The 25,538-nt window shown below is 44.9% G+C and overlaps 1 protein-coding gene across 4 annotated transcripts in view; it reads left to right on the top strand.

Annotated features, from left to right (window-relative positions):
- Positions 1–15,870: 15,870 nt before the first annotated feature.
- The window catches only part of STIM2 (stromal interaction molecule 2), a 126,387-nt gene continuing 116,719 nt past the window's right edge, over positions 15,871–25,538 (top strand). For 2 of the 4 annotated variants that reach the window (XM_058670240.1, XM_058670239.1), the window contains exon 1: positions 15,871–16,443. In XM_058670240.1, the coding sequence (XP_058526223.1) occupies positions 16,050–16,443 (394 nt within the window). In that variant the 5' untranslated portion in view covers positions 15,871–16,049. The remainder of the gene's footprint in view (positions 16,444–25,538) is intronic. The other 2 variants (XM_058670241.1, XM_058670238.1) reach the window with 1 other exon arrangement.

Genomic DNA, 25,538 nt, shown 5'->3' with positions numbered 1-25,538 from the left:
TTTTAATTAATTAAAAAGCATTTGTTGAGTGTCTTCTCTGTGCCAAGCACAGGAAGGTGGTAAGAGATAAAACATACAGCAAGAAACAACAGGACCTCCACCATCCCAGGGCAGCTGCTTTAGGGACTGTGCTGTCTTTGATTTGGCCAATAAGTTGTTTCTAAGGGTTGTTTTGCAATGATCAATAGCATTCTGGTAAACATCTTTGCTTAAAGCTTGATTCATTCCCACAATCATATTCTAGAAGTCATTTTAAAGTTCTTAAATATTTTTGAAATTTTCATTACTACAACTTATGCCTGATACAAAAATGCACATTTTCACCATTTTTTATGTCTGCAATGCAGTTGGCATTAGACACATTCACAACGTTATGCAACCATTACCTTTTATCCCTCTCCAAAAACTTTTTCATTATCCCAAATCCAAATGCTCTTAATTAACAATAACTTGCTATTCTTCCCCTCCCCAGACCTGGCAACAACTATTGTACTCTTTGTCTGCAAATGGACTAGCGCAGGCCCTTGTGGAGGTGGATTCACACACTGTCCTTGTGGTTCTGGCCTCTTTTCTCTAGCCTAACGTCCTCCAAGACACATATCAGATTTCCATTCTTTTTTAAGACTTCATACTAGTCCACTGTATGCACACCGCATTTGATTTATCATTAACTGGCTCACAGGAGTTTGGATGGTTCCTACCTTTTGGCTACTGTGAATATATTATTGTATATTTTAATTGCTTTCTAACATGGAGTGTTTTACTGATTGCATGTAAGTAATCCTCTTTTACACTTCAACTGCCATAATTATGTATTTTTACCTGTTACTTAATATCAGAAAAATCTTACTGTTGTTATAACTGGAATTTCCTCATTTATTAACTAAGTAGGTGAATTCATCTGCTTACATTTCCACCTTTGTGAGATGTCTGCGTTCATTTTCTACCCTTGTATGTGTTACAAACTCAAGACTATTATTTTAACAGTATTTTTAATATAAAATCGTCTTCATTGCCAAACTTACTGCATGGTTTTTCTACTTATTTTAGTGTTTTCATTTTGGTTGTGCTTCTTTTGATATGGGGGAACTTTTCTTTTGAATGAGAATAAATATATCAGTTGCTACATTTGTAATTATATAAGACTATACAATTCATTCCCATGAAGAGGATATTTGTTTGCTGATTTTATTTTGCATTCACTACTTTAGCCATCTTCACTAGATACGTGGTATAAGATGATCTACATTTAAATTTTCCAAAACAACTAGCATGTCTTACTGCTATCAACATGTTTTAGTGCAAGTCCTAACCTTATGGCTAGTTTGATAACACTTGATGCAACGGGGAGTGGTTCTAGCGACTCTAGGGATACCAAAATGTGTGGATACTCAACTGTGTCATATAAAATAGTGTGATATTTGCAAATAACCTAAGTGTAGCCTTTGTACTTTACATCATCCCTAGGTTGCTTACAGAAGCCAAAGCAAAGCAAGTGTTATGTAAGCAGTTGGTTAGACATGAATGGTAAGGAAAAGAAGGCTTGGTGCTGGCATTATGGCACAGAAGGTAAAGCTGCCTCCAGCAATGCTGGCATCCCATATGGCATCCCAGCAGCTCTGCTTCTAATCCAGCCCAATATTGATGCACCTAGAAAAGCAGCAAGATGCCCAATGCTGGCATCCCAGAAACTCACGTAGCAGACCTAGAAGAAGCTCCTTATTCCTGAATTCAGAATGGCTCAACCCTGGCCATTGTGGCCATCTGGACAGTAAATCAGTGAATGCAAGATCTCTCTCTCTTCTCTCTATATAACTTTGTTTTTAAAATTATTACACAAATATTTTAAAAAGTTTTGCATGTTCAGCATAGATACCGTGTTTCCTTCCAAAATAGAGTGATCAGTGATTGGTTGAATTCATGTATGCAAAGTCCTCAGATGTGGAGGGCCAGCTGTATGGTGCCTTGTTGCAGTTCTTCTACATTTTTAAAGTTTTAAAATAGGTTTTGTATCTTTCAAAAGTTTGGGTTTTTGGTTATTTATTTATTTATTTATTACAAAGTTTTTCATCTGCTGTTTCACTGCCCAAATGGCTGCAAAGGCCAGAGCTGAGCTAATCAGAAGCCAGAAGTCAGGACCTCCTTTTTGGGTCTCTGCTGTCAGTATAGGGACCCAAGGACTTGGACATCCTCTACTGCTTTTTCAGGCCATAAGCAGAATCATAAGTGAAGCAGCGGGGACTAGAGCCAGTGGCCATATGGGATGCCAGCACTGCAGGTGGAGGATCAGTCTGATACTCCACTGTACTGGCCCCACTTCTATACTTCTGTGACACATTTTCAGGCTCCCTTCTCGATGATGCTATCTATCTACTCCTACGACTGATTTCAATTCTTGACTCTTCCCTTTTTGTATTCTTTCTCACTGATCTGCTTCTTGATCACAATGCCAGAATTATGAATGACCTGTTCTTTTCCCTCCTGATCTTCAGCAGAAATTACTACTTATATTTCAGATCTATGTGTTCAGCCACTAGTTAATTGAGCATCCACCAAAAAGGAGTTGAACATCTACTCTAACAGGAACACTCCTAGCTCAGGGGATGAATGACCACCCTTGTGTAACACACATTCTTGCGGTGAGACTGGCAATATTGTAAGTACATATAATCCATCTTTTAGGTAATGATAAGGTCTATGAAGGAAACAAATGTGGTCCAGGCCATTCAAAAATGCCTGTAGGTGGATGTGAGGGTTCCAACTTTCAATTGTATTGTTAGAGAAGGCCCCATTGAGTGGGGAACATCAGTGCAAAAAAACCGAAGGAAGTAGATGAAGGAGGAAGCACTATTGGGAGAGCGATGCAAGCAATAGGGAAAGCAAATGCAAAGGCTCTGAGGCAAGCCTGGGCCTGGGTTGTTCCCTGAGTAGGATGAATGAAAAGGAAAGTAACAGAAATCAAGCCTGAGGAAGGACTTCAACCAAATTACAAAGGGCCCTGGTGGTCATTTTCTCACCTTCACTCCAAGCTGTTTGAGAGTTTCAAGGAGAGAGGTTACATGATCTCTGTTATATTTGCCAAGAAAAGGCATCAGAAGGTAGGCACTGTTAAGCCATTGGTTGCAACACAACCACGTTTCATACTTGAATGCCTGGGTCTGAGGCCTTGACTGTGCTTCTGATAGAGCTTCCTGATAATTCATGTCCTGGGGCACAAGTATTTTTGTGCCTGCCACCCACCTGGCAATCCCAGATGGAGTTTCTGGCTCTTGGCTTAATCCTGGCATAGGTTCTGCTGTTGTGGGCATTTGTAGGAGTGAACCAGTGGATAGCAGAATCTTTCTCTGTTAGTCACTCTGGCTTTCAGATTTAAAAAAGAAATAGAATAGACAGATGCTGGAGGGCATGGATAAGACAGGCAAACTAATTAAGCGGAAAACTTAAGACAAGAGCAAATGATTGCTCCTAGTAGAGAAGTAGTTATAAGGTAGTAAGGGAAAGTCCAATTATTTTTCTATGCAAAGGTAAAATCAACAGGATTTTCTGAGTGAGTCATTGTGGAAATGTGGGGGAAAGATATAGTGGTCCTTGGATGAAAGATGGGGACTATAGAGAAAAATGAGTTTGGGGAACAATATTAAGAGCATGACTTTTGAACATGAGAATTTGAGAGGTTTATTAGACATCTAACTGGTGCTAAAATTATGATTCTAAAAGCCTGAAGATATCTCTGAGCTGCAGAAATGAATTTGTTAACCCCTAAGACATGCTGTGGTTCTTGACTTTATGTGTTAACTTGATTGCGTCAAGGGATGCCCAGATATTTGGTCAAAGCTTATTTCTGAGTGTACTTGAGAAGGAGTTTCTGGGCCGACTTGGCACTTCAGTTGGCAGACTGAGAAAGCAAATTGTTCTCCACAGCATAAGTGGGTATTTTCCAGTTTCAAGGGCCTGAACAGAAAGACAAAGTGAACAAAGGCAGAATTTACCCTCTCTGTGCATGACTGCTTGAACTAAGACTTTGGTCTTCTCATTCTCTCAGACGGTAACTCTATCACTAATTGTTCTGGTTCCCAGCTTTCTAACTAGATTGTGGCCTGCCTAGTTCCATAAGCCAATGTGGTTGACCATCTCCCACTGTTTCTAATCATTTGCTCTTGCAGAACTCTAATATAAATGGCATTTCAGGTGATGTGGTTGTATGAATTCACCAAGGAATGAGAGTAGCTGGAGAAGAGATCCATACACTGAACTCCAGACACTCCAGGCTTATTGTATATTTGCATCCTGATAATACCAAAGGCAGGCATGTCAAATTATGCATCACAACCCAACTGCCTCTTGTCTTTTATTGTATGTTAAAGAATGATCATTTTTATACAACAGATAAGATCATCTAGAGGAAAAAGTAAACTGCATAGGTTTACGCAGCTGTATGGTTAAAATTTCCAAGCGAAATCAACTTTGAGCTCCCTGGAAGCCAAAGAATGTTGGCAATGTTACTTCCTTCTTTTCCTTTATGATAGAAGTCACTGCCTTTTCACAGGTCCTTGCCCACCTATTCTGCCCCTATGACTACAGTGATGTGAGTTTCTTCCATCTGTCTAACCACACTGCTTATTAGATAGGGAAATATATTTTAGATTTAGCTTTTTCAAATTATAAACTGATGTGCCAATTATCCTTCAAGCGGCTCACTAGTAAAACACTCTCTCTCTCTCTCTCTCTTCTCTCTCTCAAACACACACACATACATTTGAGAACTCACAATGTCAAGATCTTTTATTTAACATGCAAGAGTTGACCAAATATGTTTTCCAAAGATTACAAATTTACTGCTTTATACGAAATATCTTCCTCTACCCATTAAAAACATTTGGCCCTGGACATAGTAAGTCTTTGAATCCTAGGATTGGCACTAGCAGAACTGGGGTCCTCGGGTCTTTAGCTGTAGACTGGAAGTTATACTACTGGCTTCTTCCCGAAGTCTTTGGACCTGTACATTACCACACTACCAATTTCCCCAGGATCCTTGGCTTTTAGGCAGCCTGTCATGGGACTCCTCAGCCTCCACAATCATTGAGCAATTCCCCCAGTAAAGCCCCTTTCAGCTGGCTGTTTTGTTCTTTTCTCCTGTGTTTTGTCCTATGCTATCCTAGCCCATTCTAGTCTGGTCTGTCTTCTTGGGTTCCATCTCTCTGGAGAACCCTAATGCACATCCACAGCTCTAACGTTGGTGTGTAATTTACCTTCTCAAAGGCCAACAGAATCGACCGACTCCAGGGTTGACTGTTTCCAAAGACTTTTCATTTAATGATGAAATGCTCTCAGTACAAGCTTTGGCAAAGTTGTGCTACTGAATTTTCCTTAATAAACTTACTTTGGGTTATTTTGTCATTAATGAAACTAAAACCTCTTTGGTGTTAAGTAAATGTTTGGTATTAATACTGTGACAGTGAAGTCATCGTGCCAAGGTGAATACCAGTTCTCTTATATGCACCAACTACTGTGTGAAGAGAGTATGATACGCTCATGGATTTAAATGCACTCCATGTGCCATGACTTGTGACTTTATTATCTGTTTTAAAATATCTCTTTTCAAGGCAGCTTTGTGTTGATACGAAAGGCAGGTAAAGGAGGGAGGAAAAAGAGATAGAGAGAGCAAGAAATCAGCTGATTCTCTGTAGATTGGTTGCAATGGCTGGGCCTGGGATGGAACGGCTGAAGCTGAGCTGGTTCGTTGGAGGTGGGCTGGTTTGAAGCTGGAGCTAGGTGCTTCCTCCAGGCCCACCAGATGGGTGCAGGGGCACAAGCATCCATGCCATCCTCCAACACCTCCCAGGCACATCACCAAAGAGCTGGGCTGGAAGTGGAGATGCTGGGACACTAACCAGCACCCACATGAGACAACAGTGCCACAGGCAGAGGCTTAACCCATGATGCCATGGTGTCAGCCCCTGACTCTGAATTTAAATCTATAGCCTGGGCTTTCTCTCTGAATTACAGACTTCAGTACCCAAGTGACCACGTGATTGCATCTTGGATGTCTCAAGTGAAAAATATCCTGACTTTCTAGCTATCTTTTTTTTTAGATTTATCTATTTTTTATTGTAAAGGCAGATATACAGAGAGGAGGAGATACAGAGAGGAAGATCTTCTGTCCGATGGTTCACTCCCCAAGCGGCCGCAACGGCTAGAGCTGCGCCGATCCAAAGCCAGGAGCCTCCTCCAGGTCTCCCACGCGGGTGCAGGGTCCCAAGGCTTTGGGCCGTCCTCGACTGCGTTCTCAGGCCACAAGCAGGGAGTTGGATGGGAAGCGGGGCAGCTGGGATTAGAACTGGCGCCCATATGGGACCCTGGCACGTTCAAGGTGAGGACCTTAACCACTATGCTATCGCACCGGGCCCTCTAGCTATCTTTTATCACCATTCATACTTGCCTACAGCCTTTTCCATATAGACTGTGTCAACCATATCCTCTTTCTTGTTTCAAGCCAGCATCTCAGTATAGTCCTTGACTTTCTTCTCTCTAACACTGTATTCATTTGGCTGATAAATATTGCTAATTCTGCCTTTAAAATGTATCAGGAACTCCCCAGCTGTAGGCAGCTGCTTAGTTTGCCTTGTACCTAGGCTGGTGTTACACTGGTGAGAGAAAAGCAATCAGTAGTTGGTGGGCATCCTGGGAATGGTTAATACCAAATTTGTACTAATAATACCACCATTCCAGAATAGTTGCTTATCTATCTATCTATCTATCTATCTATCTATCTATCTATCTATCTATCTAGATATTTGGAGAATGCGGTGAGCTCTGGGCTGGAACATTCCACCCAGGTCTCTAGGAGCAGGTGGTGGGGTGTGGAGACCATGCAGAGAAGGGGGTCTGGGGATGTATTGGATTGGGAGTGGCTGAGGGCATGTTTGACAGGGAAGGAATTACTTCAGGGGTCTTCCACGGACTGGGCCATTGCACTCACAGCTAGGAAAGAGAGCTGAAATAGAGCAGTTTAGAGGGGGAAACCAGAAGGCATGTCTAGGTTAGGCCAAGGCACCTGTGAGAGACCTGAGCTGGGCTGAATAGCATCACCTGATGCCTACTAGCACATACAAAAGTTAGGACTTCAGGGCATGCCCGGTGGGGCTAGGCCACAGTACCCACTGGTTTGTTCCAGGACTGCAGGCTTGCCATGTCAAGCTGGGCCATAGCACCCACTGGCACATGCGAGCTCCAGGGCTGGAAGCAGACTTGGTAGGGGAACTTGAGCAACTCCCTTAGTAGGCTGCAACTCTCATTGTGGGGCAGGCCAGGTCAGGCTGGGCTGCAGCACCCATTGCCACATGTATGAGCTGGGTCTGGGGTTGCACTGGGTCTGGGGGTGGGCTGGACTTGGCCAGTCCATAGCACACACTGGCATGAATGCGAGCCAGGACAGGGCAAAGACCAGGTCAGGTTGACCCACAACACCCACCAGGTCACATGAGGGCTGGAGGTGAATCAGGTTGTGCTAGGCTGCTGCACCCACCTGCCAATGAAAGCTGGGATTGGGGGCAGGCCAGCCTGAGCTGTGTTTTACACTTGATCTTAGCCAAAAGGTCGGGAAGCTATGAGAGCCAGGTTTTAGACTTACTGGTGAATACTGAAACTGGGGACAGGCCATCTCAGACTGGGCCACAGCACCCACCGGCATGCACAATACTCAAGGCTGAGAGCAGGCCAGGAAGGGAACTTCATGGACTCCCTTGTCATTGCTTTCACTGGGGAGTATGAAAGCTGGAAATGGGGTGGGCCAGGCTGGGATAAGCTATCATACTTGCTTGCACGCACAAGAACAAGAATGGATGCAGGCAGCTGGGATAAGCTGCAGCACCATCTGCCAAGTGCCATGACTGAGTGCAAGTCATGACAGCGTGGATCACGCTGAGTACTCTCTGGCAAGTGCAAGCCCTGGAGCTGGGAGCATAACTGGCAGGGAAACTGAGCGCATACTACTGCTAGGTTGTAACTACTGCTGGTGGGCACGAGAAACAGGGCTGGGATTGGGCCAGGCTGGACAAGGCAATGGCACCTGTTGGCATTCATGAGAGCTAGCTTTAGGGGCCATTTTGCCTGAGCTAAGCCATAACACCCATGAATGTGCCTGAAAGCTGGATGTGATGATGGGACAATGGGCTGGGTTGCACTGAGCTAGGCCACATGAGAGGCTGGCATGTGCAAAGACCAGGACTGGGGTAAGGTCTATGGGGGATTATTGAGGGTTACAATGATGAGGCCATGGCACCTGCTGGCATGCATGGGGACTGGGTCTGAGGCAGGCTGTTTGAGCTAGGCCACAAAACTGGTTAGTTCACATGAGAGATGGGGCTGGGAGCAGAACTGACCAGGCAGCGGCAAACACTGGTATGCGCGACAGCTGGTGTGGTTGACAGATTGAACCTGACCTTACACTGGCTGGCACACACAAGTCAAGTCTGAGGTCACTCCAGGTGAGGTTTCTTGGGGGATTCCCAACTAGACCACTGGACTCAAGTGCCAGCCATCCCAGAAAATCACAGAATGTGTGATCCAACTTTCAAGTGCATGTACTGGGACTGGGCCTCCTCAGCTGCTGATGCCTGTGCAGTGGACAGCATGCCCAGATATACCCAGGGGATATGATATCCAGTTCATCTAGCCCAGCAGGGAATGTCGACCTTTTTGTCAGAGAATAGAAGGCAGAAAAGGTTGGACAATTCTGCCAGCCAAGGCAGCAGCATGTTCCTGGGTCAGTGAATGCACTAAGGTGGGCTTTGTTAAGCAACAGATTCTGGAAAGAGCTTCTCAACCCTGGTGCAACAAAACCAATAATGTCTCAGAACTATCAAAACCATTCAAGTTACAGCCTTGGAACACTTCCCCCACATCAGGGTCTCTAGGGTGTCAAGAAAGGACCACCCCCCACCCCCAGGTGCTTAGCAGTTTGATGGCAAGAATTGTCTCCCCTTCCTCTTTCCCTATGGACACAGGAGAAAAAAAAAAGTTGAGACATTTGTCTCACTGACCTTCCTCCACACCTGACCCTCCCCACCCTGAAGCCCACATGAGCAGGCATCCCTCTCAATTATATTAGCAATATTAAAAATAAAATTTAAAATAAAATTTAAAATTATAAAGAATTCCAGCAATTTTTATCATTACTTCTGGCACTATTCTGGTCCAGACTGTTGTCATGTTGACTGGGTTGAATAGGAACCTTCCAACCTGCATTCCTGCTATGAAGAAACCGGAGTAATTTACAAAACTGTGTGCCAGATCAACTTAAGACTATTGAGAACTCTCCACTGGCTTCCCAACTCATCTAAGAAGGAAGGTAAAGCTCTTGCTATACCCCTAAATGTTATGACCCTACATCACCTATTCATCTCTTCCTTGGCTGCTCTGTCTACACTTTCATGCTTTTCCTGAATAAGCCATGCATGCTTCCCCAAAACCTGTTTGCTGGGCTCTTCTCTCTAAAAATCTGTACAATCATTCCAGCTTGGCCAGGTCTTTACTTGGATAATCATTTCCCTTTCCTTCCTGGCTTTAGCATTTATATTAACTGACACACAGTGTGTTTTATATATTGATCTAAGGTTATCTTTAGTTTCCTCAATTAGAATGTAAATTCCTTGAGAACAGATGTTTTCTTGTTGCTACATAGTAAAGTACCCAATAAAATTTGGTAAATAGTAACTACCTCGTCCTGGTTAGAGAGACATCTTTTTAATGCCATCTTCTCTCTGGATTTCCATAATGCTAAAGAACATGACTCTCCATACTGTGAATATCCACACTTTCAAGCTTTGTGTTGTCTTTTGTCTTCAGGTTAGAAAGCCTTTCCCCACCCTCTCAGTTATCCCACTCTCACTGCAGAGTTGGGAGCACTGAGATGGGGGCAGGTGTCCAGCCTACTGGTAAAGCTGTTGGCTGGGACAGCTGGGTCTCATATCCTAGTGCCTGGACTGGAGTTCTGCCTCCACACCCAATGCCCACTTCCTGCTGATGGAGTGTTCTATCGTGTATGTGTAACACATTTTCATCAATTGATGGACTTCTGGATTGATTCCATATTTTTTCTATTGTGAATTGAGCTGCAATAAACATAGATGTATAAATCTCTCCCTTGTGTGTTGATTTCACTTCATTTTGTGTAAATTCCCAGGAGTGGAGGGTTAGGTCATATGGTAGGTGGATCTATTTATAACTCTCTAAGGAATCTCCAAACTGACTACCACTCTGGCTGTCCTAGTTTACACTCCTACCAACAGTAAATTAGGGTACCTTTTCCCCATGTCCTTGCCAGCATTTATTAGTTTTTTATTTTTGGATGATAGCCATTTTAATCAGGGCAAGGTAAAACCTCTTAGTGGTTTTCATGTTCATTTCTCTGACAGCTAGAGATCTTGAACATATTTTCATGTGTCTGTTGGCCATTTGTATTTCATCCTTCGAAAACTGCCTGTTTGGGCCTGGCACGGTAGCCTGGCATTTGGGGTCCTCGCCATGAGTGCGCCTGAATCCCATATGAGTGCCGGTTCTGATTTCTGATTCCAGTGGCTCTGCTTCCCATCCAGTTCCCTGCTTGTGGCTGGGGGGCGGGGGGAGCAGTCAAAGACAGCCCAAAGCCTTGGGATCCTGCACCAACGTTGGAGACCCCGAGGAGGCTCCTGGCTCCTGGCTTTGGGTCAGCTCAGCTCTGGCTATTGCGGTCACTTGGGGAGTGAATGAGTGGACAGAAGATCTTCCTCTCTGTCTCTCCTCCTCTCTGTGTGTCTTTGTGGTAAAAATAAATAAATCTCTAAAAACAAAATTGCCTGTTCATGTCCTTTTCCCTGAGGCTGACTTAACCACAACAGAGATTGTAGAATCAGCATTGAATTAATGCCAGATATTATTAAAGAATTAACAAAGTGTGAGTAAATGAATGAAATCAATTGCTATCTCTTTTATTGTTATTGGTTGAGTGAGATCCTTAGATCCTGGAATAGAGATTAACTTATTCAAATTTGATCTTAGCACCCAATATATGCTAATCTTTAGAGCGCATCTAGTATTTGATGCATGCATCATGAAGGGCTTCTGCCTTTCACGTTTTGGTTCTCCCACGTCCCTACCATAACTGCTGTGTCAAATTCAGCTTATGAACCTTCCTGCATTTGCTTGACCAGAGTTTTCTGCTTGATGCTAGCACCACTCTCCAGGAACATTACCCCAGAATAGTGACTGTACAAGTTACAGAAGGGATGACACTTACTGAGCTCTGTGACTGTCTTAGTGGTAGTGGCCAAGATGTTGTGACGTTCCATCTGCTCCAGGTTTCTCAGGTTGCTTTTGCGCATGACTGAATAATACCTTGTGCAATGGCTTGAACTCCCAGCCTTTTTTCCTGAGGCTTCTCTATTACAGAGATGATAGACTGCCGCAAAGTTACAGGCTCCAGGCGGGTAGTTAGGGCATGCCATAGGTCTGCATTTGCCTATTGGCATAGCTCATGCTTAGATAACTCTGCTGCCATTGGGGAGATCTGGCTTTTCTGGCAGCTGCCGGGAGAGGCAATTAGCATGACTGCAAAGTGCAGGGAGCGTCATGGATCCTTCAGCAAACGTTGGCTGACAAGAACCAAGAGCTCCATTTCTGTCTCCTTTCCTCTCACATGATTCAAAAGCCAAGTCCTCCCTGGAGACAACCCCCAAGACTGAGCAGTCGGCAGTCTCGGTAATGAACCTGCGGCCAGTTCAGTGGCAGATCCTCCTGATCTGGTCCTCTCTCCCTCTCTGACTCATATATCTTTCCCCCTCATGTTTGTTTCTCTCAAATCATTGATCTAAAAGCCTTGGCAGAAGGTCCTGCTTTCTGTGGAGCCTAGAAGAAAAGACCACGTTTAACTGCCCCTTTTAAGTGATATGCTACCTTTATAACCTGTACCCTTAAGAACTCATCAGTTCTAATTTTTTTTGTTTATTCTACACATTTGATTGGTGCCTTTGACCCACAGCACTGTAGTCTGCCTGAAATATATATTTCACCATTGTAAGGTTTGGTTTTAGAATACTCAGTCTTAAACAAATGAAGATTAGATTAGCAGGCATGTGACTTAGTTGTCTCCTACATCATACTCACATTCTTCCAGTTCATCAAATCCATCTCAAGCCTCTTGCTTATGTTTTATCTGTTGTGTGATTTATCTTTCATCTTCAGAGCTGTCATTGCTACCCCAGGATTCATCCGAGTTCAAATGGAACATTTTTCACCACTTTCAGTTGTGAATTTTACTTCTTTCTCCATCACAATTCCAGTTTTCAAAGGAACTGTCAGCCCTCTTACTGCTTCAACGCTTACATCATGTGCTCAATTACATCCATACAAGATCTGAAATTTAAAAAGAACAGCTGGTCTAACTATACAGAAATGATTCCACAAATTCGATGAGTATGGTTGGCAAAATTGCTATTGCTCTGTTAAATTTTCATTCCTACATTAACAAGCTAAAAATTCTGAAGGAGCCTTGATTTCATTCCACACAAGAAGTCACTTTCTGAAAACACTTGCTTCTTCCATGCCCTGAGAAAGATGCAATGAGATTGTTCTATCGCCATGAATCCAGTTGAGGAACATCCCACATCTAATCGAGTTTCAGGGAACAAAAATCATTTTGCTAAGGACTTACTTGCACTGTGCCATTTTTATTCTCTTGCTTTAACAACTTGAAGGCCAGATCTAACACATGTCAAGCTTTCATTGTGGGAACTCTAGAGCCACCATCACACTCCGGAGAAGTTTCCAAAAAGTTCTCAGCACCTCTATTCCCTCGTACGCACCTGTGGGGCCTGAGTGGGAAAATGATAAGTTGGCCAGCAGGCTGACTCACCCAACGCGGTGGCCAGAGCTACCTAAGATCCCCAGCTGTGCCAAGAGGGCAAGCTGAAGACACCCTCCAGGCAGCCCACGGTTCAGGCCCTGGGCAGGAGGAAGTCATGCACTCCAGCCATGCACACCCACCGCGCTCCCCACGGACGACGCGCCGCGGCCACCCACGCAGTGACGTCACCGCCCGGCTGTCGGCCGCCCACGCAGTGGGAGCCGGAAACCGGGCGAGGCGGCAGCGCGCGCCCCCGCGCCCCTGGGGAGAGCCGGGCAGCGGTGGCGGGCATGCGCGAGGCTGCCGGGCGGCCGGAGATCCGGTTCTCCAAGTGCGAGTTGGCGACGCGTCGTGGGCTGTCCGGGGGAACCCGAGGGTGGGGATGGGACGGGCAGGGGGAGGGGTTGAAGGAGAGCCGGTAGGAGCCAGAGGGTGCTGGGGAGGGGGAGGTGAGGGTGGGCCGCGAGCCCAGAGCCTGCGGTGTGTCCACGCTGGGAGCGCCGCAGGAGTTGGGGATGTGTTTGTAGGAAGATGAAAACAAGCAACGCAGGCAGCCCAGGGTGGGCTTGTTCTAAACCAAGAACACGCTGAGAACACCTGCCCTGAGCCCGGGACCGGTTCTCCCCGAGGGATAGCAACGCACCTGCGTGCAGTCTCGCGGTGCGGGCGTCAGGGCTCCCTGACTGACGGGTGGGACCTGGATTACGGGTCACAGGGCTGCAAAGTTAGTGGTTTGGCCATTCTTTACCCGTCTCTGTGAGGCGGAAGCTCAGGTTGCCCACAGCCCCTTTGAGGTCCCGCCCTGGTGAAAAACAATGGTCGATCGTGCAAGTGGGACGTTGAGAGGTGCAGGCTGGGCGGTCGGCGACTGGGAAGGGATTTCGACGTGGTCACAGGAAAGGCAGGCAGAAAGCTGCGATATGACGAGGGAAAGGGAAGGCGGAGGCTCGAGGTAGACTAAAAGCTGGAGGAACCACACCTGCTCCACCTGAGTCGCCTTTTAGGTTAGGTTCGCCGACTAGGAGCACTTAGAATTCCGGGCACGGGTTGTTCTTTGTGTGCTGTGGCGCAAACCACACTGCCTCTCTGTGCAGCCAGAAGGTCTGCTCATTTAAAGGTGGAATACTTTCCCATGAAGATGATGTAAAATGCAGAACTGATGCCTGGCCCCTGGCTCTCCAGTGCTTGCTGGAGGGGTTTCCAAGCCCCTTAGAGACTGTAGTTGTGACAGGGATAAACACAGTTCCAAACCCAGTGTTCTTTCTGTGCCAGCACTCCAGCTTAAAAAAAAATTTAAAAAAAAGAAAAAAGGCAAAGGAAGGAAAAGAACACGGTATCATCCCTGTTTCAAGGAGCTTGGTCCTGGTGATATCAATTTGCTCATGTCTTTATTGTTATCGTCCACTTAGTTTAAGCGCTGATGAACTAGTGCCTTATCTGTGTGTCAGCCTCTGTCCAATGGGTGTAACGTGTCTCTCCCATGCAGGGCCGTAAGATGCTCCAGGCTGGCAGTCCAGATCCCTGAGCTAATCGACATTGTCTCTTTACTGACTCTCCTTTCCCTGATTCCTGCCTAGCCCACACGTGTCCGATGAGCCATGCCTTCTGCAGAGTCAGAAACAAGTCCGCTAGGTTCTTTTAAACTATTCTGGTCCCTTGCAGAATCACCTCCTCGAGGTGGGCATCCAGCAAATAGGAAATACAATCTCCCTGTTGCCTTATGAATTGCCACCCGCACACCACGCCCCCAAGAAGCAAGCAACCAGTGTTGATGGATTGATTGGCCCAGGACATTCTTGACCCTTTTCTTCTGGAGGGCACATCTGCTCTTCCACCATGAACAATATCCATGTGTATTTTGGCCAAGTTGCCTAAGAAAATCTTCAGGAGATTGTGCAATTCAAGTATCTTGCTGACTTCAGAAAGCCAATGAACAAATTAAAGAAAAATCAACCTCCCTCCCGCCAAAGGGCACCAAAATCCAATAGCAACAGGGCTTTTGTGTTTAGGAATCTTACGTGCACAGCTTAACTGACAGCATGTGTGTGTTGACTCACAGGGCTTAGAGTGAGACTACGTGCAGTACTTTTAATATCTGAAAGGAGGTGACTGAAGACTGTGTTGGCAACAAGTTTGAATGAGCATGGTTCCAGTTCTGTTGTCTTAGATCAGGCCCAACCAGAGCAAAACCTACAAGAGATTCTGGAGCCCAGAATGTTCTTTCCTTCCAGGTAGGCTGTGCCAAGCCACGTGTGCACCATCCTTCTGGCAGGCAGCTCAGTACCATGAAGGCTGTGGGGGTTGGGAGGTGATGACTTCAGGAGTGCCAAGCTACAGCCAACTGCCTTCACCGTTTCCATGCAGGGGCAGGTAAATCTGGCCCAGCTCCTATTTCATTGGTGGTTGGACCTTGGGGGCAAGCTGGCTAACGTTGCTGGGCGTCCCGTTTCCTCTTTTCTAACACAAGGGTAACAACCATACATTCAGAGATACAATGTGTAAGTCTGTAAGGTGCTTACAGCCGTGTGTGTCATCCTGGCACCGAGAGAGCGCTTTGTTAAATATTTGAGAAGCAAATCAAATGCAACAACACCCTGCCATCCTGCACTTCTTCCCAGCCACAAGGAACCCTCCCCTACAGAGCAACGACCGGGACGCGGCGGTTGGCCACGACCAGCTTGTCCTGTGCAGATATTGTTGCTAGGGAACCCCCCACGCGTCCCTGCGCCACCCTCCTACCCACTAGTCGGCTCCGGGGAGAGGAGAGGGCAGGGGGCCATGCCCTCCACCTCCTTCTCCTCCTCCTCCTCCTCCTCCTCCTCCTCCTCCTCCGCCGCGTCCCGGGTCCCGGCGCCTCCTCCGCGCGGCCCGCCCCGGGGGCGGGGCTGGCACCGCGCACGCGCAGGGCTGCCGTACCGCGCCTGCGCCGTTGCGGGGCGGCGGGAGGCGGGGGCCGGGCGGCCGTGTGAGGGGCGGGAGGCGTCCCGGCCGAGCGTGGTACTACGCGGCGCGCGGGCCGGAGGGGCGGGGGATGCGCCTGGCGGCGGCGGCGGCTGCGGCGGCGCCAGAGCAGCGCTGTGGGGCTCGCCGCGGCGGCAGCGCGGGCGTCGCGCGCGGCCTGAAGACGTCGCACCTTTCTGCCCCTCACTTTTTTAAATAAGCGGAACCAATGAACGTAGCCGGTATCCGAGCTCCAGAGGCCGCCGGTGCCCAGGGGACCAGGCTGACGCCCCGCAGGGAGCCGCGGCGGGGGCGGCCCGAGGAGTCGCCGGCGGCGGTGGCGGCGGCGGCGCTTCTCGAAGCCGGCGGGTGGCCGGCGGTGCCGGCCGCGCCGCGCTCTCCCGGCGCTCCTCATCCCGCCTCGGCCTCGGGCTGGCCGCGGCCCCGGCGGCGGCGCTGGGCTGCGCTGCTGCTGCTCGGGCTGCTGGTGGCCGGAGCGGCGGACGGATGCGAGCTGGGGCCGAGGCACCTCCGCGGGCGGCGGGCGGCGGGCTCTGCCGGGGCAGGCACCACTTCTGTCTCGGCGGCGGCGGCGGCGGGCGAGAGCTCGACGCTCCTGACAGGTGAGGGCCGGGGGTGGGGAGGCACCTCGCAGCCCATCCTCTGCGGCTGGACGTCCGGGGGCCGGTACACGCGGAAGCCGGCGTCCCCGCTCGCTGCCTGGTGGCGGTCCCGGTTCCACCCGGACACCCCGCCCTCGGCTAGCCTCTGGAAGGCACTGGCTTCCCCGCCCTGCACTGGGGCTCCCCGATCTTCCAAGCTGAGCACTGCGGCGGTTTCTCTTTCGTGCTGCAGAAGAGCCAGCAGGGTCTGCAGGAGATTGATCCGCACCCCCCCCCCCCCGCCTCCCTTAAGCTGTTTGAAAGTCAGCAGCAGCAATGCGGTATTGAGGCTGTGTCTGGTGCTGCTTTTGCAAAGGCAGCTGGTAGGGAGCCTTTCAGCAGTTCGAAGCCCTCTGAGCAGTGTCCCAGGGGAAGCCGCTAAAGAGGATTCTTTGAGAGCCACGACACCTAATGGTATTGAGGGTTCCGTGTTTGCAGACAGGAACATCCGAGTCGCATGGGTACGTTTTGAGGGGGTGGAAGGAGGCCCCTCTAAAAGATGGGAAGTCTTGGCTGGTGGGAGCATCACGGTGGCAAAGGGCTCAGAAAGCCCGGCAGGTTCCCAGGAACGCACCTAACATTTAGTGAGTGCAGGATGTCTGGGACTTGGGTTGAAGCGGCACGGTTCTGATAGACTGCGCCAGCACCCTTTTACATATAGAAGAAGCTTCTGGCAGTTAGTAAAACTTACAAACGTGTTCTGGTAAGGTTAAGCAGAATATTGTATCCTGTAGAAGAAAACCTTCCGGTGTCACTCAGGACTAATCTGTTGTGGTCTAAGTCATAATGTAAGGTCCGAAGATAATTCCTTTGGGAAAAGAAGTGGAGCTAAATGCTTTCACCCTTAGAGTGGCATTTCCTTTATTTTGAAGGGCGGATTTGTTGGTTTTCTGCATTAGTTGAAACTTAAAACGGAGCCGGCGGAGCACTATGGTTGTCACTAGTTAACGTGATAGTCCAACAGGAGTCTGGAAGATCACAGCTGCTCTGAGGAGCCTCGGGAGCTGTGTTCTTAGAGCAGAGGTGCTATGCTCTGGGTTCTATGAGAGGATATTTGTTCTTCTAGCAAGTAGACAAATGCTGGGAAACTTGGCCAAGCACCTGGAAGTTGTAGGGCAAGAACATGATGATTGGCATATTTAACTTTACCTTGATATCTGTCAAGCCCCGCTTGAGAGCTGGGGCCAGCAAATCTATCACTGGGTGATTTGGATAAAATAACTACAAGTTTAACCAGTAGTAGGAGTGGAGTACACTTAGATGATAGATAGTGTAGCACAATGCTTTAATACTCTATTGTCCAAATGAAAAGATGGAAAATAACGTAGTGTAGCATAGTGGTTATCAGGAAGGCAGCTAAGTAAGATGCAACTGAAAGTTTAATATCATGCATGAGGGAGGAGCGGAAATATTTTAGTTTGTTGAAGAGATAGGAGCATGGCCCAAGTTTCTCCAGCAGAGAAGTTTGATTAATCAAAATGTAGCTGTTAGAAGGGCCAAGGATCCTGAAGATTTAGTTCTTAATAGCTGCTAGAAAATTGATTTCAATTAGAGCTTTAATAAACGGTCTATATTTTTAAGGCTTTAAAATTTATTATGAAAATAAAGGATGAATATCTTACAGGAAAAATTGATCACATGAAATGAGATTGTGCTGTAGTCTTTAAAAGTTGTCACCACCACCACCACCCCCCTGGGATTACTGTTAATGTTACTGTTTTGTAACAGTATTGATTTTTTTTAACAAGATAAAAGTTTCCATTTTAAGTTTAAGGTCATAAAATGACATAATGTACAAGTTGACACAGTGTACAAGTTGGCTTGCTGGCTACTTTGTGTGAATAGAATCAATGGCACAGTACTTGAAGAAGGTAGGCTGTGTTGGACATTTTATACTGTGTGGCTGCTATAGAGCTCCTTTCCAGTTAGGATTGCATGAACATTGCTTTCTTTTATGACTCCATTTGTAAATGTTGTGCTAAGCTCAGACCATAATTTATTAGTGCTGTTGTACATTTCAGGAAGTAGAACCATAGACCCAGCTCACAAACCACTGCAGTGTCTTGGATAGAGATGGAGTGGAGCACTTGTAGTATCAGACTTAAACTCCTCTTGAATTTTGGAAGTTGAAAATGTTTGGATGCGAGAGAATTATTCTCTGTGTCTAGTGTTTGTTTTCATGTAGCTGTCAGTATTAGGATCTCTGCAACGTGGCACCTACAGTCACTCTGTTTTCCTCTCCAGATTAGTATTTTTCATCCTCATCTTTAGAAATTTCCCAAGAGTTTGCTCCTTATACTAAAATCTAGAAAGCATTATTTGACTCTGCAGGGTTTTCTTTTGGGGTTTAGTATGTGTGTATGTGCTTAGATTGGAGCAAGCTAAGTGTACTTGTGGAAATCAAGATTTGTCATTGTAACAAATACAGTGTAAGAATTTCTTTTCCTTTTTGTTTGTATTTCTTTTTCAGAATCCATTGTGTAACTTTTTGGTATCATGGAATCAATATTTATGAAGTTATGTATGGGCTTCTAATTACATGTGTTTTTGGGGATTGCTGATTGAGAGCTTGTTGATTATATTCTTAAACAGTGATTTAATAATTGATAACTGTTTTAACTTAATAGATTTTAGAATCAATAAATATTAAATTCTTAGTGGGGAGTGATTGGTTTATCTCATCCAGGTATTTGCTCTGATGAATAGTTCATGAAAGGGTAATGACTGTATAAAAAACACAATTATCTTTTGTGGCAAAATATGCAAAGTAATTCAAACATTGAGTTTTTTATTGCTCATGTCTCATAATTTTTAATTATCTGCTTCCATCATTCTGTTTTTCTGAACTGAAGCAAGGTTCTTGTCTATATAACGTTTTTATCTTAATTATAATATTTAATTTTGGTGTGTTATTCACCATATAAACATACATATTTTAAAATACATCCTTTTAAAGTTATAAACTCGCATTGAAGATTTTACCTATTCTCAATTCAAAGTATAATAGCAATTTAGAGGACCTCTTGTCTAGTAGTATAGCTACATTTTTGCTGTAGGCTTTGCTTATGTTGGATGGGACCATCTGAAAGTAGCATAATGGTTATTAGAAAAATCTTACACAAAGTTTTAGTTATCTCACTTTGCATTTCTACCACTTAGCCAGCAAGTATTATCACCTTACCATGTTTTTAATTAGTAGTTGGTGTGTGTATAGCTTATTTAAGTTGCTTTAAGTTCTATTTTTACGGTGGATCCACATATGTTAATGTTTATGTTGTGACAGTAGTTAGATTCACAGTGTAGTTCACACAATACTGGAAACTTAGTCTTCCTTTTGTGAAGTTGCTTTTTCTGGATTTGGCCTATGATTCTACCAGCCTTCTATTGTCCTTTTTCTTTCTTGTAGTTGTTTTTATCCGTCTTTTTCTTCAGCAGTGTTGACCTCAGCTCTAATTAATTTTCAGCTGCTAACCACAGGCTTGAAGAATTCACTTGTATCCATTTGATTTCATCTCTTCGACATATTCAAGAATTAGTGGTAATATGGATCAGGAAACATTGCATCCCTTGCTACGCTGCTTGAGGCCCACGGTGGAGCTGATTGGTCTCTGGTGGGAATTGCTTGGTACAGGAATGGCATTGAGGACCAGGTGGGAAAGTGGGTACAGGATTTAGCTTAATTTTTTTCAAAAAGGAGGATCCACACAGAAATTCTGTAATTTGCTAAGAACCTACTTTGTAGTTGATGTTTTTAGATTATGTAGACTTTTGTTTTGTAAGTGGGTGTATTAAGCTTTGTGGATACTGATCTAGTCATTGGTGATAATATGAATACTTTCAAAATTATGCTTGTGTTTATGTGATAAAGTGTAAACTGGTTATAAATGATTAGCAAACCATTTTTGATGTTCACTAGAGGTTGTACCTTACCTTGTTAAGATTTGCCTAGAAGATTAGTTTTCAGTGGACGAAGTTTAATTACCCAAGCAGTTATTAAACACATGTGCAAGGTCATATACTGGGCCTGGAAAAGAATACAAAAGAAGGGTGTGGGTCTGCTCATTAGGAGCTTGGAGTAGTATGGGTTAGATAATGAGTACTTTCATTACACTTTCACCAGGTGCCACTGTTACACATGTGCTTTGTGTACATCAGTGTTTTGATTCTGAGACAATCCTGTTAGATAACTGCTCTTATCATGTAATTGATGAGGAAACTGCTACAGTAACTTGCCTAAGGTCACACCTAGCAAGTAGCAGTTCCATGTTGATGGCAGTTTTCTGTAACTCTGAAGTTGCTTTTTCTCATTTTTCAAAGACATATTTCATTTATTTGAGAATCAGACAGTGAGGAGAGACAGAGAGAATGAGTGAGCTGGATGTATCTTCCATCTTCTGGTTCTTCCCCCAAATGGCTACAACTTTTGTGGCCAGACAAGGCTGAAGCAGGGGCCCAGAACTCTCTCTGCATCTCCTGCGTGGATGCAGAGGCCCAAGCACTAGGGCCATCTGCTGTTCCTTTCCCAGGAGCATTAGCAGAGAGCTGGATTGGAAACAGTGTCCAGGACTAAACTGGGGCTTGGATGTAGGATGGTTGCCACATGCCACAGAGCTATCCTTTAAAATTTTCATTCTGGTTTGTTTGTTTGTTTAATTTGCCTGAAAGTCAGTTACAGAGAAAGAAAAAGAGAGAAAGAGAGAGAACAAGCTTGCATCTGCTAGTTCACTCCACAATGGCTGCAATGGCCAGAGCTGATCCGATCCAAAGCCAGGAGCCAGGAGTTTCTACCGGGTCTCCCACATGGGTGCAGGATCCCAAAGGCTTTGGGTCATCATTTGCTGCTTTCCCAGGCCATTATCAGGAAACTGAATCAAAAATGGAGCAAGTGGAACGTGAACTTGAACTGGCATTCATTAAGGATGTCAGAACCACAAGTGGAAGATTAGACTAAAATTTCCATTCTTAACTGTTATGTGTTATGCATTTTTATATATGTGACTAAACACAGGAAGAGGCAACTAGGGAATACTGAGCAGGATAAGATTGTAGCTAGATTTTTCTTTTCTTTTCTTAGGAGTTCATTGGATTACTTTGAAAGTTGTAGCTATAGAGAGAGAAAGGGAAAGAGAGAGATCTCCCAGTTGCTGGTTCCTAGAGGAGTGCTTTGCTCTGAGCTAGACTGAAGCTAAGATCCAGGTGCTTCATCCAGGTCCTCAGGTTAGGTGGCAGGGTCCCAAACAGTTGGACCATTATCTGCTTTCTCAAGTGCATTAGCAAGAAATTAGATCAGAATTAGAGTATCCAGCATCTATAGGGGACTTGATCCTGTGCCCATATGGCAGGCAGTGGCTTAAAGTGCTATACCATAGTGTCAGCACCAAATAAAATAAAATTTTGGTAGCCAAATATAATATATTTGCAATACTGTGCTTATGTGAAGCTTTTAGTATTCTGCATTTTAAAATGTGTGAAATTGATAACTGTTCTCAATTTGAACTAGTATTGTGACCGATTGAAGTTGAAATATTCCCATATAGCTACAAATAGCTGTCTTCGTGTACTGATATGCTGTTTGTTTCGTAATTAACTTTTGAATTTCATTCTTGTTTGGGCTTTAAGTTTGACTTATATGTGGTGACTTTTGACTCCAATCTAAATGGTCTATTCTCTTCCTTACCTCTTTGGACATTTACACTAGCAGATACTGGGTATTCAGTCTTTACTGATCATTCCTAGTTTTATACTTCCCTTCAGTGACTGTTTTTCTTGACTGGTTTTATTGTTACTGATTTGCTGGTGATTCTCTCCTAAATCTGCTCTCTGTGTTATGTTCCTCTAGCTGAACATTTCCTCCTCAGAGAACTTCGTTACTAGGAAAGTTCTGTATTGGGGCTAGGGAACCCCAAGCCAATGATTGATCTGTCTTTTGGCTTTATTTCATTTATCCCTTGAGGTGATCCTGCACAACTGCTGTGGCGGTGGTTCCGAGAGCGTTATCTTTGCTACTAGACTTTGATAGCCCTATGTAAAGGGAAGCAACCTTCGGATTCAGGCTGGGAACAGTTGTGCATTGCGTGGTAGTTGCTGTTTGGTGGTTTCTTAAAATCTTGCTCACTTTCTTACCCGGGGAACAGCAGAGCCCAGTGGAACAGTTTACTTGATGATTTGGGCTTCATCTTGAAACTCAGGTGTCTGTACCTGTCCAAGTGTCTGTATTTGCAGAGACATTTTTCCTGTGTGCCTATAGATCTTGGCCTCCATGCAATTTATTTTTATTTTCTCTATTCACGTCACTGTCTTTCTCCACTACTCTATTGATTTTCCTAAGTATGGAATAGAAGCCCTTCTAAAACTTTTGCTGAATTAAATGATGAGTTTTTAATTTTAAAAATACTTAATGGTATTTGAAATGCTGAGCAACTTAATAAAAAAAACCTCTGAGTGTAAAAAGTGACTTAAGTTTTAAAAATTTGAACCCTTATTTGACTTTTTTCCTAATGTATACACTGTGTGCCTCACAATTCCCATGTTTTTGCTATTATTTCTTCCCTGCTACTGGTCTTCTTCCCTTTTGGAAGACGTTTGGCTCTGAGCAATTAGAAGTTCTTAATCTCCCTCTTTACTCCTTGTTTCCAGCAGTAAACTTCCGACTTAACCCATTAATGTCATTTTTGTCATTTTTCCTGTTTCCCACTGTCTTGACCCATGTTGTCTTTAACACTTCTTTCTGCTTTGACATCGTTAAGTATTCAAGCTCTGTTAATTTTTGGTGTTTCTTTTTCTGAATGTAACACTATAAACATCGACTTTATCTAATGCAGTTAATGGTACTTCTTGCTGGTTTTTCAGAAGATTCATTTATTTGAAAGGTACGGGGGACAGATAACATGGAAACAGTGAAAGGGAAACAAGAGAGAGACAGAGACTGAATGAATCCATGTGTGGTTGGTTCCTTCCCTAAATGACCATGAAGCCAGATCTGTGCAAAGGTAGGTGCCAGGAAACCCCTCCTGGCCTCTCTAAGTACAGAGACCCAGTGCTTAGACCATCTTCCACTGCCTTCCCAGGTGTATTGACAAGGAGCCAGGCTGCAGAAGCAGAGTGGCCAGCCAGTGGTGGTATAGCGCACTGTATCATACTGCTGGCCCCTCCTCGATGTTTCTGGGTTTGCCTTTTTATGCTACCTTTGATATGTAGTCTGTGTTTGATTCCATGTCTGATGTAGTGGATCTGCAAAAGAACTGGAGAGGATTAAAGTAAGAAAGCCAATCTTTGAAAATATGTGTGTGTGCATGAACATGCGATTTTAGACATGTGTTTTATTGTGTCATTTGTTTGTGAGGATCTGGGTTATAAAGATGAGGATGATGAAATTGGCCATTTTTTTTTATCATTACAGTAACAATGTAATCCCAAAATTGTTCAGGATTGGATTTCATATCTAAAAGTAAAAGTAAAAAAATTGTTTCTCAGAAGACTGAAATCAAATGTTAAAGACATCTGCACTGCTATGTTGTTTTCTGCATTATTCACAGAGGTCAGGATACTGAAAAGAACTGAATGTTGGTGGGTGAATACATAAAGAACATTTGATACACAAATTTGATATTCAGCCCTGAAAAAGAAGGAAATCCTGCCATTGGTGGCAATATGGGATGAGCCTGGAGGAGATTCTGAGAAGTGGAATAATGCAGACACAGAAAGACATGGACTGTAAGGTCTCACCCTTGTGGAACCTTACAGTATCAAAATTACAGGGCAGGCACGATATGCTGGTATCCCATGTCTGTGCCTGGTAGTGTTGGGGCTGCTCCACTTTCAAGGCAACTCTTCTGCGGATGGCCTGGGAAAGCAGTAAGAGAGGTCCCAAGACTCCGGTCCTCTGCACCCACATGGGAGACATGCAAGAAGCTCCTGACTCCCAGCTTCAGACTGGTCCAGCTCTGGCTTCTGGGGTCATTTAGGTGGTAAACCAGCAGATGGAAGGCCCCTCTATCTCCCTCTCTTACTGTAATTAGCTTTCAAGTAAAATAAATAAATCTGTAAGAAAAAAAATAAGGCCAAATTTACATAGAAATAGAAAATGGTGGTTACCAGGGACAGGAGGGCAGAGATGTGAGGAGGTGTTGATTGGGGATACAAAGCTTCAGTTTTGAGAGATTTTCAGCATGTGACTGGTTAATAAAGCTGCAACGTGAGATTTACTGAGAGGGTAAGTGTTTTCACTATGCCAAAAAAAAAAAAAAAAAGGATATTAAGTGATGGATTTATTAATTAGATTTTGGTTTTGATGAATATTTCCCAATATGTATATAAGTCACCAAGTTGTACTCTATATGTTTTGGAATTTTGAATTTATCTTTACTTTTGTGAAATATTAACATGAAGAGAGACCATTCATCTGCTGTTTCACTCCTCCTAGGCCTGTAGCTCCCGTGGTTGGGCTAGGCTGAAGCTTGGAGCCTGAAACTCTGTCTAGATCTCCCGCGAGGGTGGCAGAGACCAAGTGCTTGAGCCGATCCCAGGGTGCACATTAGCAGGAAGCTGGAATCACAAGCAGGACTGGGACTTGACCCAGGCACTGTTGATATGGATGTAAGTGTTCCAAGTCATGTCTTTCTTTTTTTAAATTTATTTATTTTGAAATCAGTTACAGGGAGAGAGCACACCATCCATCTTCCAGCTTCTGGTTTACTCCCCGGGTTGCTGCAACGGACAAGGCTTGGCCGAGCCAGAGCAAGGAGTTTCATCTGGGTAACTCACATGGGTAGCAGGGTCCTAACATGTGGGCCATCTTTTGCTGCTTTTCTCATGCCATTATCAGGGAGCTGGATTGTAAGTGGAGTAGCCAGGACACAGACTGGTGGCTGTAAGGGACTCTTATGGTACAGGTGCCTTTACCCACTATATTACAAGGCAGGTCCCCCAAATGGTATCTTAACTCCCAAGCCAAACTCACACCCTGTATGAGTTTTATTCTGTACTGCATAAAGGCTATAAAATATGTATATTAGAATATTTATTAAAAATGTTTTGTCAGTTATAGTACTAAAAAT

Source organism: Ochotona princeps, chromosome 11, assembly GCF_030435755.1.
Source record: "Ochotona princeps isolate mOchPri1 chromosome 11, mOchPri1.hap1, whole genome shotgun sequence".
NCBI classification, from domain to species: Eukaryota; Metazoa; Chordata; class Mammalia; order Lagomorpha; family Ochotonidae; genus Ochotona; species Ochotona princeps.
Note: the sequence above shows the minus strand (reverse complement) of the source record. Positions and strands in the feature narration are given on the sequence as shown.